General features: G+C 35.3%; 1 protein-coding gene across 5 annotated transcripts in view; it reads right to left on the bottom strand.

Moving 5' to 3' along the window:
- Positions 1-3271: 3271 nt before the first annotated feature.
- LOC135196421 (uncharacterized) overlaps positions 3272-13526 on the bottom strand; it is a 114351-nt gene continuing 104096 nt past the window's right edge. For 3 of the 5 annotated variants that reach the window (XM_064223226.1, XM_064223229.1, XM_064223230.1), the window contains 5 exons: positions 13190-13326; positions 12730-12833; positions 12281-12479; positions 11725-11850; positions 3272-5835 (listed from right to left, as the gene is read on the bottom strand). In XM_064223226.1, coding sequence (XP_064079296.1) covers positions 11737-11850; positions 12281-12479; positions 12730-12833; positions 13190-13326 — 554 coding nt within the window. In that variant the 3' untranslated portion in view covers positions 3272-5835; positions 11725-11736. Of the gene's footprint in view, positions 5836-9252; positions 10949-11724; positions 11851-12280; positions 12480-12729; positions 12834-13189; positions 13327-13526 lie in introns of those variants that run through there. The other 2 variants (XM_064223228.1, XM_064223227.1) reach the window with 2 other exon arrangements.

The following is a 13526-nucleotide window of genomic DNA, read 5'->3' as shown; positions in this document are numbered from 1 at the left end:
CTTTCGAAACCTGCACGATTCCCTTTCAAAATCGAGATTGAGAAGGAGAACCAAGCAGGTTTTCGAAGGCTCTCGTCTTTTATGTAAATTTTGAATATTTATTTACATTACTCCATTGTGGACTTCTTCACCAATTTTGTGACTCATGCTATTATGAGATTTTTTATGAAGTTGGATTTATAACAGGTCATCATGACTCTTACTGCTTAGCAAAAGAACGTCAAACCGCACCAGAAGGAACCAAACCTTAATCTTTCAAACAAACATTTTTCTGTCCCCCCCCCCCCCCCCCACAAAAAAAAGTGTAACATCACACTTGAATAACATCCACCAGATTTCGAAGACGGGCTATTGTCTCTCTTTGGCGGGATGAGAATTCATTTCGTCCCCATTTCGTAGTCCTTATAACAACAGCCAATCACCGTATCAGATCTCATCTATAAGCAAATTAACACTTTAAGTGGAAACTTCGTTATATGGACTCCTCTTCCTCCTCCTCCCCCTATGAACCACCCCCCCCCCCCCCCCACCATGCACCCTCTCATTTCCTTGGAATTGGAAGAAATGAAGAAATGAGGAGGCAAGACAGTGCTACGGGAAAGCATTAAGGCCTCGTCTGTACGGTCGAAAACCGGTCGATTTTTTTTTCCTCTGTAAAATCGAATTTGCCCCTCGGGGAGGGGGAAGCTAGGGAGATGTCGCAGCCCCCAAGTTTTCTATGACCCCCAAGGAGTTGTTGGTAGGGTATCGGTGGAGTGGGTGGGGGGAGTTGCCTGACTTCTTCTTCTTCATTTTAATTCGGAATCTCCTCGCTAACAAAGTTTCTCTTCAACCTTCGGCAAACAACAGGTCGGCCCCGCTGTCGCCTTCCGCGCAAAAATTAAATAACAGAAATGCAGATCCGAGAAATTAGAATGAAAGTTTTTTTTTTCTTTTTTTTATTTACGTTTGTCATCTTTCCTCACTGGATGGGGAAATTGGAAGTGATTCAATTGGCGACAGGACATCGTCAACAACTCGATTTTTCTTCTTTTTTCCCCTTCTCTCTCTCTCTCGAGCAATAGAAAGAGTAGTGAATATTACGTACATAAAGACTTAAAACTCTCTCTCTCTCAAGTAATAGAAAAATAGGTGAATTTTACGTAAAGCGTGTAAATTCCCCCATCACCTCCTCTCTCTCTCTCTCTTTCTCTCAAGCAACAGAAAATTAGCGAGTAGTACTACATAGACTTAAAATTCCTCTTTCTCTCTCTCTCTTCACCCAGAATACGTTCGCGATCTGAGACGAATTTTTTATTTATATATATATTTTTAACTTACCAGAGCACAAGGCATATGAGTTACTTATCCCTTATTCCATGGAGATTAGCCTAATGTCATCATCAGGTTGTATTTTTATCTCAAATTCCATTATTCTCCTGTCAAATATTTGATATATTTTTCCATTACATTTCCAATTTACACCACAAGTGATTATGAATCTTCCAAAGTTTCCATATTGCCTATTTTTTCGTTAACCTACTCAAAGCTTTCACACTATATATATATAACCATTACATACTATATATATATATATATATATATATTATATATATAATATATATATGTGTGTGTATGTGTGTGTGTGTGTGTGTGTACATATATATAGGTATATATATAATATATCGATATGTAAATAAATAAATATATGTGTACATAATATATACACATAGTGTAAGTGTGAATTCGTAGTGGTGAGATGAACGATGATGAAATTTGGTGTAAGATTAGCTCAGGAGTAAGGGGTTTCTTATATCCTTTAATTACCATTAAAGGATATAAGAAATTCTGTATTGATTTATGAAAGTTAGGCAACTAAGACAAGCACTGGGGCACTTTCTGCCATTCAGTGCTTAAGATGATGAAAAGAGGGAGATGGAGGGGTTGGATAGCAAACTGAAGGGAAGTAAGATGGAAGACATAGAATATGAATGAAGGGACAGTAAAAGGAATGAAAGGGGTTGCAGCTAGGGGCCGAAGGGATACCACAAGCAACCTTTGGTATTGCCTATGGTGCATTAAGTGAGTGAGTGCACTGTAGACATTACTTAAGGTTATTTGCAGTGTCCCCTCAGCCCCTAGTTGCAACCCCATTCATTCCTTTTACTGTACCACCATTCATATTCTCTGTCTTCCCTCTTACCAACCCTCCTAACAAATTCCTCAATATTATTTTCAACTCCGAATGGATGAGTCGTCATCACTCCTTCTTCCAGATATACCTTACACAACCTGGTCAGTGACTCAATGATACTTTCATGACCATACCACAATACTGTCTCATTACCATTTATAGTTTAGTTCCCTGTTAGGTAGGTCACAGTAGTGTTATAGTTCAGTTCTATGTTAGGCAAGTCACAATATAAAGTTATGATCATTTACAGTTTCAGTTCTCTGTTTGGCAGGTCATGATACAATGGTCCTGATCATTTGTAGTTTAGTTGTCTGTTAAGAAGATCAATGTTGTATGTAAGCTGCACGAGGTAGGTATTATTTTAACCAGGTGAAAATCAGGATTGCAGTAAAATATTTAATTAAATTCATACTTTAGACAAAATCTCTAGTCATTCAGGTTATTTTGTTTGTTTGTATGGTGTTTTTACATTGCATGGAACCAGTGGTTATTCAGCAACGGGACCAACAGCTTTACGTGACTTCCGAACCACGTCGAAAGTGAACTTCTATCACCAGAAATACCCAACTCTAACTCCTAAATGGAATGCCTGAGAATCGAACTCGCGGCCACCGAGGTGGCAGACCAACGCCATACCGATCACGCCACTGAGGTGCTATTCAGGTTATTGTACCTGAAATCTCAGGTCAAGCAGGTTATTGCAACCAACAGGTAATCTTGTCCCTGCTTTTGTGTTGCTATATAATAAGTAACCGACCAAATACACAAACATTCAACATAAACGAGTTCCCCCATATTTACATCCCCTGTAGGGGGCCGGCGCCATCAGTGCACCTCATGCAGTAAACTGTAGGCACTACTTAATGTTCTTTGCAGAGTTCCATCAGACCCTAGCTGCAATCATTTTCATTCCTTTTACTGTACCTCCATTCATATTTTCTCTTCTTCCTTTGACTTAAATTCTATGTTCTATTTTATTCCAACTTTATATCACCATCCAACTCCTCAAACTACTACACACGTTTCATTTGTCTGTGTAATATCACGTTATACAATGTTGTTATATATCAGTTTGTGGGATCAAATGAAAGCAATGTACAATGTATAAAGATATTAATACAAATTTATTAAGGTTATAATTTTTTGCAATAACTGTTACATCAGTCGAAGTTTCATTGAAAACCAAAACTACAGAGTTCACTGGATTTTCCAGATCCCGAAAGCTAGGATAGTCACAATCCCCAACCCTCTTTTCCATAAGAATATCAGGATCAAATAGAAAATTGTATTATCAATCTTTCTCAGTTCTCTAAATTACTCTAGTATCAAAGAGACTCCCTTTCTTTCTCTTTTTAATAGAAAAAAATATATTTTCTGCTTCAAATAGTGTATATTTGTACATTGATATATTTCAGTCTATGCTAAAGTTTATATATATATATATGAATTTGCAATAGAAGAATATAGACTATGATTTGCTAATATCACATTGTGAGTCAGAATATGTGTTGGTCATATTTTACAATGAATAGAAACTTAAAACTACTCTTCCAGGGGACTAAGAAGCTTTCAGTGAACAACCAGTGAACTACTTATTGTATGACCTTCAGAATATTGAAATTTTCAAATATTAATACATTCTCAGAATTACCATTTTATTACAAGTGAATTTCTAAATACATCATTTCTAGTATTTCCTAATGTCTTATAGGAAACTTATGCATCGTTAAGTAGGGTTCATTGTAAACCAGAAGAATTTTAACGTACTCTTTGAAAATTCTGTTTAGCATTCTAAGTCAGTTGGTAAAAATCTGCTGTTTTGGATGTGATGCTTTGATTTAGAGATTTCTCAATGCTTCATAAAAAGTTTACATAGAATTTATAACTTTCAACAAGGACTCTATTCATTTTGCTTTATTTATCAGACACAGAAAGTATACCTAACGCCAGGCTTACTGAAGCATATATAATGCTTGAACAGGATCTTCCAAACACCTGAAATACATAATTCGATTTACGACCCTAATCCAAAAAAAACCTTGCAATTCTCAGTAACTGTTTCCTTACATCCAAGGCAGGTCAACAACATTCAGCTAATCATCTACGTATTTCTAAGATTGAAAATGTATTTGCAAGTGACTCTCAATTCAGTCAAAACTTACGTTTATCTTCTCTGACATGCAGTATGTACTGAACTTCATATAATACTGACGAACTGAAAGATCACAGTCCTATTATTTACTCTCATCCTTTATAATTGCTATGTCGTACAGGAAATCACATTAGGCACCTTACATTTTTACTTGTGTAATTGCTTGGGAGAAGATAAAGGATTGCTCTAGTTCAACATGTTATGACGGATAGTACATTTAGGCTAAAATATTGAATTCCAAGATTTTTATGGTCAGACACACAGGAAGATATCAAGTTAATGGATTTCTGTATTAATCAGCTGCAATATCATCATTACTGTTTTAAAGGCTAGCATTTTAGAAGTATAAATTAAGTCATTCTGTTACCTTGAATGTAAGTGTAAAGTACAGGTTAGAATGTAAGTGTAAAGTACAGGTTAGTAACTAAGGCAGTACCCGGGTTACTTCAGGTTTGGGTTAAGTTGTTCTGGCGTTGTTAACCAAGATTTTTTGGTGCTGAAATGGATTTATGGTGCAGTCATCCACTTTACAAGCCATTGCTCAGACTTACGGCACCGTAACGATGCTATAAGTTCTATTTATTCCCATTATAATTATGATGTTTTGGGTTATGGTGATTTTTAGCGTACAACGCGCCGCCAGGGACAGTACCCCAACCGTAAACCGGGGAATTGGTGTTAGCTGTAAGATAGCTAGGAAATATTCAATTGTAGGCTACAGTAACCTAACGGAATTAGTTATGTATCAGAAAACCAGACCCACAAAGCATCTGTTTAAATGAGATGCTGCTGCATTCCTATTGCAAGAAAACCTCATACAACTTGAAATTTTTGCTGTGGATATCTCCATTATCAAATTAACATAGCAAACAAAAGTTCTTGTGCTTCAAAATTTACTTGCGTGCAATGTCTAAAATGATAAAAAATATGAAAATGTGTAATTTAGGGGAAAAACAAGGGTAATTATTTGATTTAGCCAAACTTTGCATTCAATGATAAAACCTGTGCCCTCTTGAACTGTTCATAAAATGATGACTAAATACCTACTTTAGTTCATTCCTGAATTTTCATGGGTAATATATAAAGCTTTTCCTTTATATGTATTACATACAGCTGATTAGAAAAGTGTTCAATGATAAACTAGAATCTGAATGGTTCTTAATTTGTGTTGAATGTAAGACTTTATAGAATTGTCTGTCATGTTGAAAATGATGCACAGTCGCCTTTCCACAAGAGAGTTCACTTGCATAAGTGCTGTTTACAGATAATATAACGTTTATGAAGACTAACATTCAAATGGTTAATAGGTCTTAAAAGCTACACCACCGCAATAATTAGGCACACCACAGTTTTTAAAGGAATCAAGAATGAAAGTTGTGGGATCCTAAAGTCGATTGTGGCTCCTTTGAGTGGCATCATTTTCTTCTTGTGGGTTATTCAGCAAGGTCATCTAATTGAGTCCACCTGGTGTTCCTGGGAGAGCTTCTCTCTCCTCTTTCATTTTCTGAACCTGAAATATCAAAACAATATATTGAAAGAACTTGTCTTGACTTACTGAACAATTTACAAATGGGGAGGGAATTTTTATATGCTATCATAACTGCATTTACAATAATGAATTTTATTTAACCATAAAACTGAAATTTTGTAATAATATTTTTCTTTTACATTTGTGTACTAGGTTGAATATGACACAGGTACCAAATGAGATCCAAAACAATGAAAATAAATTATGTAACTCTGAAGCTGGCATGTCAATACATACAAGAGGATACAATTCTTTAATTTACTAAGAATTTTAGAGATCAGTTGCAGATCCTTAACAGTACCTTACTGATACACCATGCAAATACTGCTTACTACAGCTGAGGAAGAAAAAGCAGATTGCATATGGATCTTATTGCTAATAATGAAGCACAACAATGAAGCTTTCTAGTAGGATATACTACGTACAATGAAGCTATACACTAATGAAGATAAGTCTTTCCTCGTGAATGGAACTAGTATTACTCGTGACACTGAATGAAGAGAATAAGCTTAGAAGATATTGCATGACTGTCTGGATCTGTGACCTAAACATTGCAAGAAAGGTTGCAAAAGACATTCTCTAATGCACTAAATAATGAAGCTTACCAGATTTCATAAAATGCGTTTGAATGAATTAGTTAGTTTGAATACCCAATAACAGATCAACGTTGAAGAGTCGATACGAATCAAAATGACTGAAATATTCTTAGCAACTAAAGATTGTTTCAATTTTATTCTATGTGGGTACAATGTAATCTTAAAAGTACAGAAGCTGGATGCTGACATTTATCCCAAGTCTGATGCATTACATAAAAACTGGCCCTTAACCAAAGGGAGCAGGAATTTACTGAAATTCGAAACTCAGTTTGTAATGGAGTCAGATCCCAATATAATAAAATACCTTCATAGCATGGGAAATTTCCAAAAGATTTTGCCATGAACAGAAGCAACAGAAGAGTGGGAGGATAGGAATGACTGAAGTGCCTCCTCCATTAATCAAATGGCTGATAAGGAGTGAATGTTAAAACAAAGTTGTGTCTTCATCAATATGAGGTGGATACCAGATACAACAGCAGCATTTACTTCTTGGAAAATCAAGGAAAGCATCACATTTGTTACCCCAGCTAGTACCATTTGAAAGGAATGGGTGAGACCAAAATAGAATTCACATAAATAGTAAGTATGATCAACGTAGTATTTATGAAGAAAAGACATGATATCAATTTGAAGTATGAGGTAATACACAATTAAGAATTGTGCTTCCCACAAAGCTAATGATCAGAAACTTTTGATGAGGTGAGTATCTGATTAATCATGTTGGTAACAGAAAAATTAAGAAGAAAAACTGGGCAAAGCATTTGAGTGTTTTTTGGGGGGCCCAATTTTTTATATTTCTGTCACATTTTGATTTTCAAGCTAATTCTTGTGTTGCTATCAGGCTGAAATTAGCAAAATATAAAAAATTGCCAATTCTGACAAATTTTGGCAGAAAATTGACAAAATGTGACAAATGGCCAACATTGCCCAAAATCTGGCAAAAATGCCCGTACTAACAGTAGGCCTCATTACACCCCTCATCATTGTAGACAGAATAGGGCTACTAATTCTGGCGTATAGTACTGACGTCTATAATACAAGAGAACTTTTTGCATACGGGTGAAATGATATCCAGCCTTGTCATGAGGTTATTTGTAGTCTGATGATAATGGCTGTTGGAGTTAAAAGAATGTTTAGCGATATATCATATAAGGAACAATCACACATGCATTAGTTTGCAGATAAGGTATTAGAGTATGTACAGAACTTGGCTGTATGATGGACATGTAAAGGTTCAGGTTAGCATTACTGAGAAACAGGTTTAAGGAGGAGAGAGATAAAAGAAGACAGAAACTAAAATATGTACAGCAGAAATAAAACTGACATCACGATTCTGAATAACAGAAAATAAGTAACAATTCGTTATTCCATCTCTAATCATTGAAAAATAATGTCACTAAAAGCAAATTTTTCAGCCTTTTTATATTTAGAAATTGCTAGGTTGCATGATTTTCGATTGTTACTAAATACCGTTTTCAAAGAGCACTACAAGTATTTGTAATAAATATCAATATTTCAGTTCCATTTTCAGAGGAAAACTTTCTTCTGTAAAAAAAAATGAAAACTGTGACATCATGAATATTCACAGTAATCATAAGGAAACAGTACAGTATCAGTGAAATCATTATTTCACTCCAGATTAAACTCAACCTACATACTTTTACAAGAGCATAAAATTTGAAAAGGGTAAAAACGAATACTGAATAGGAAAGAACAATACTATATAGGACAAGTAACAGATGGTGTTAGGCTAAAATCTGCTACAGCCAAGTAGCACTAAAAGGCAGATTTGGTGCTTGGAAAGATGAGTTTGAAATACTACTTGCATTAAAAGAATGGTATATTTTATGCTAACGTCATGCAACTATATAAAAATATACAACTGCAGGCTTCAACTCATGGCCAGGTTTTTGGGGAATCAGTACTGCATGGCTAACATTGAAAAAATCATAGTTTCTACAGATGCAAGTGAGTGATGGGTACAATTTTAAAATTGCAATTTACAAGTAAAGATACAATTAATCAATTTTCTTTTTGGCGTTGAAAGGCAGAAAGACACTGACATAATGAAAGGTATAGAATTAGAAAGTCCTCCAGGTTATGTTCTTTTGTCAGGTAAAGCGAAATGTTATTTGTAGGTGCAACACTCCATTTTACAACAAATTTAAGATTAAAACTTTTTTGAAGCAATCAGTATACTGTACATTAAAATGTCACTTTCAGCTTTTCTTCACATAATTTACACAAAAATAATTCTACCAATTTTTGAAAGATAAGACCATCCAAATTGAAAGAAAAAAGAAAGGACTATAACTGATACCAACTGCAGTTCTATAGTACTTACGTAATGACCAACTGTATTTAGTCACTCATTATGAAAATAAAAGCCCTCTATCAAAGGTCGTGCCTTTTTTGTATAAACAGAGAGGATGGCTAATATACAAAGCTTTGCTGTTTTTGACTGGATTACTATAGTTTATAAGCAAGAGAGTACTACTACATCAAATAGGATCTCAATATTTTGGGCCTAGAAATGTTTGATATGTGAATACATCAAAGCATTTCAGCAAACACAAGTGTTCTGATGTCTCTCAACCATTGGTGCTGAATTTCTGAATGACACTAATATCTAGGCCCCTCCTACTGGAGAGAGAGAGAGAGAGAGAGAGAGAGAGAGAGAGAGAGAGAGAGAGAGAGAGAGAGAGAGAGAGAGAGAGAGAGAGAGAACATGTCATCTTTGCCTTTAATCAGAATTCAGTTAAGAAACTGCAAAGTGTGACAGGGTATTGAGCAATCAATAGCTGCAAAAATTGCAATGGAAATTCAGCAGATGCAGCAACTAACACACTAAATGGACCAGAATAAATTGAAGTTGAAGAAGTATCACTGTTGGTAGAAGGAAAACTCTCATCTTAAAGGTTCCTTGAAGAGTACCTGTAAGTTTTTGTAGATACTACAATTAACACATTTAAAACCAACCCAAATTCAAGTCCTTTGGAGGTCAAAAGGATAGAATGAAATGGAGAGAAGAAATGGATTTTCACAAATGCATCAGCTAAAATAATCAGCTGCACAGAGCCAAAATATTAAATGAACAATGATTCACTGTTACACAGAACCTGCGTAACACTGGAAGAAGTCTCTGTAAATCATTAGAATACCATTAGTAACTATGGAGAAGGAAGAGTACAAGGAAGAATCTTACAGCAACTGAAATTATTAACAAAGTAAATAGCAAGTCACTGCAGTTGCTCTTACAGTACAGACTTTTTTAAACAATTTGGATGGCCTGACTTGTGATACAAGCAAAACTATGGGTTATTTGTATTGTTTTGTGATCATATGATTCCTATCATCAAAAACATTACATATATCTGTCTGAACTCAAGAGATTCATGATACATATATGGAAATGATTAGGTAATATTAATCTATTTACTCAAATATTTCTCTTATGGGTACAAGACTATCCAAAGTTTTCATTAAATTGCATTTACAGAATATTACATTCAGAAAGAGATTGAAATTATGTTCTATGGTAAACAAGTATTATGCCAAATGGCCTACATATTTGGAACCTCGATTGAGGGCTACACAAAACGGAAATACAAGATAGAAGATAATCTTCATCAAACTACAAAATTTCAAGGAAAATATATACACTTCAGGTCATGATAGTATGATAAATTATTACTTTTTACATTCAGTAGTGTGCTATACGTTTTACCCCAGAACCATAAAACCTACAACCTGCACAGGAATTTTTGTACAACACTAACTGGGAGGAAAGAACTGAATCGTGGAACATCTGTTTCATACCAATTTTTATCTGAGTATTCAGCACTTTTACATGTGAATACGGTCAAATTTTTGTTTTTGTTGCTTTGATGTGATAGCAGAATTGCTTGTTTCTAACAGTTGTTTTAAAGATACTAAAAGCAACAATAATAAATTGATTGCACAACAATATATTGATTGCATGTCTACGAATAGGATTCCAGTAGTCATGTACTCATAAGAGAGATTAGCCTATCAATTTTTATTCTTAAAAAGTAATGAACCAATTAACAAAACACAGGAAAAAAGTGAAGAACCAATTAACAACAACAGGAAATAACTTTTAAGTCTTGGGTTAAAGAACAATTAAACTGTTCTGTGACATTTTTAATAATTGTTAATGAACTTCATGCTTTAGTCTTTTCTTTAGTGGTTAATTATTCAAAATATTTTAACGATGTATTTAATTATGACACACTTTTTATGTTCACTTAAAAAGAGATTTAAGAAGTTAATGGTGAATGACAAAAGATCAAAGATAAAAGAAATGAAGCCCAAAGACCTAAAGCACACCCTAATGGAGGACACTGTCTTTAAAGTCAGCCTGACATGACCTGACCTGACCTGCTGATTTACAATGTCTACCACTGATGCTTCACTGTTGCTGGCTGTTCTGGGGAGCCAGGCAAAACGCCATCTTCGCTATTCTGAATTTTCTTCCGCTGTAATGGTTGGCAGATGTCAGAAAACGAAAGCTTTCATTTTTCTGAAGCATTGCACAATACAAAATACCTTTATGCCTTCCTTAACAAAGCTAAAGAAAGCCCTTTGCTCTGGTATGATACAAAAATGAAGATACGGATATAATAAATGTTATTAGTACAGTACGTATTTACATGCCCGTTTTAACTTCTACCAAGTTGTACTTACTTCACTTCATACAGCCTATGATATCTGGTCATCAACTAATCTAACTAGACTCACATGTACAGAGTTCTCTATACAACGTTTTCTAGATACATTAGATTGGCCTTTTATTACTCAGGCCATTTCAAATAATAAATTCATATTATAGAAAAGCTAATTAATGCATATTATTACTAGCACTGCTCTAATTGAAATAAAAACAAAAGTTACAGATGAAAGCTATGAGACTATGACATACAAGATAAGCAAAGCTATGAATAATATAAACAATTCTGTGTGGAATGAAGCCTTAAGTTGGAGTGTTATAGACAATGTTCAGAAACTATGCATTCCAATAGTACTACAGAGAAACTTCACCTAGAGATATGGATATACTGCAGGCAGCACTGAAGGAGCAATGCTAAATATAAGGGTCTGATGAAGACACTGCAGGCAGAATCTGAAAGTAGTTTCTTCCACCAGCCCACAGGCTACGTTCCAGCAAATGCTACAACTACCAGCCGTGGTTCTACTGATATGCAGGAATAGTAGGCGAGTGATAAAAATTTAGCCTGAATGAATTGAGACTAACCTTTCTCTAGTATCAAAATCGATATTCATGCGTTCGCCAATCAGGCCACTTAGGCTCGTCTCGCAAAATATAATCTGGTTTGCCTGGAAGCATGTGGCCGAGCCTTACTCCACGCATTTCGGAGTCCTGGTATTCATTTAAGACAAGAGTAAATAAAGTAGGTTTCCTTTAAATAACAGTATCATAGAAAATACGTAACTTTTTCCCTAAGAGAAAATGATTGTTGGATGAAATGCTCTTGACTTTATCCTGGCGCTTTCTTTAAAAAATAAAAACAACAATAGTAGTACATACTAACTACATGCATACATGCCCGCCCATGCATGCATTATAGCACAGAAATGTACAAGCAAATATGCATGTATGTACGTATGCTTACATGGATTACTGTCACCGATAAATTCCTGTAACCTTCTACATCAAGCATCATGTGAAAACTGTGACCATCGAATGAAAGTGAAAAGCATTTCTCCTACTGAACCTGAAGTGTCACACTGACTGGAAAGGAGATGATTAATTTCTTATAATAACAAAACTATTGTCAATATAAACTCACAATGTGTTCTGGTATTGGCCCTGAGCGTTCCAGCTGTTCTTTTGTGGGGCTCTTATACCTAAAGGCTTCTGGTACCTCTCCCCCATTGCCAGAGTCTGTGCTGCTGCCTCCACTAGATCGTGCCCTAGAACTGGCCGTGGAGCGCCGTTCAATGAAAATGCCCTCGTCAGAGTAGGTGCCCCCAGAGGACAAACTGCGGCTGTTTCAGGAAGATTAATTAAATTTAATTAGCTCTTTCAGGAAAGCACGTAGCATCAGATTCAACAGAGACAGAAGAAAAGAATAGTTAATTAGTTATTATAGAGATGACATTAAGTCTAGTTTAGTGACTGTTTAATTTTACAATCAATTTAATAAGAGTGGGATACGAATGGAGACTGGCTAACAGGAATCAAACACTATGGGGCTGAAAACCATATACGTACATTTAAATAATCAATTTGACCTACCTTGCTGGACTAACGTTATTTCGATGTTTAGCAAGTGATGCTGCAGTACCATCCAATGACTGTTCAAAGTGAATGGAGCTGTACGTTGGTTGCTGAGTTCCAGTCTGTAAAATATTGTCATTTTTATGTGGGGGCAAAATGTCCAAGAATGAAAAAGTATATGATTTAAGGAGGTAAAGCAATACATTAATGTCATGGGTATCGGTGTCATCATCAAATTACAATTTAGCAGTTCTCTGGTATCATAGCAATATTTTACTAGAAATAGTGCTAAAGAGGACACATTTCACTGGGCGACACGGCTTCCTCGCCCAGAAATAGATTTTTCCTACGTCAAAATCCCTTTTGTGACCAATAGCCATAATACAGGTAACTGAGCTGTCAGGAATAAGTCATTTAAAAAGTTTTAAAAAATTAACAAAATATATTGCGATTATTTCTGGAGAATGAATCCACTCACGTGCAGAGGCTGAATCTTGTCCATTCTCTTCTTGTTCTTGAGGAACACAGCAACGCAGATAAGGACAATAACTATTAATACCACACCTCCAACAACGGAGCCTATGATTATCGGCAGGAGGGTCTGGCCTTGTTTAACTGCATGAGGAGATAAGACAATCAGTCAAAAGACTTGCAGTACAATGTTGTGATCATTACCATAAACAAATTCATGTGAGACTAAACTATGTCCTTCATGAATAGTACATACTTAACAAAACTGAATTCTCCTTTAATGTAAAAAACAAAGAATTTTTTCACCATGACATGAAAAATAAGATTGTGCAATGATGAAACTA

This window comes from Macrobrachium nipponense, chromosome 17 (assembly GCF_015104395.2).
Source record: "Macrobrachium nipponense isolate FS-2020 chromosome 17, ASM1510439v2, whole genome shotgun sequence".
Classification (NCBI taxonomy): Eukaryota; Metazoa; Arthropoda; class Malacostraca; order Decapoda; family Palaemonidae; genus Macrobrachium; species Macrobrachium nipponense.
Note: the sequence above shows the minus strand (reverse complement) of the source record. Positions and strands in the feature narration are given on the sequence as shown.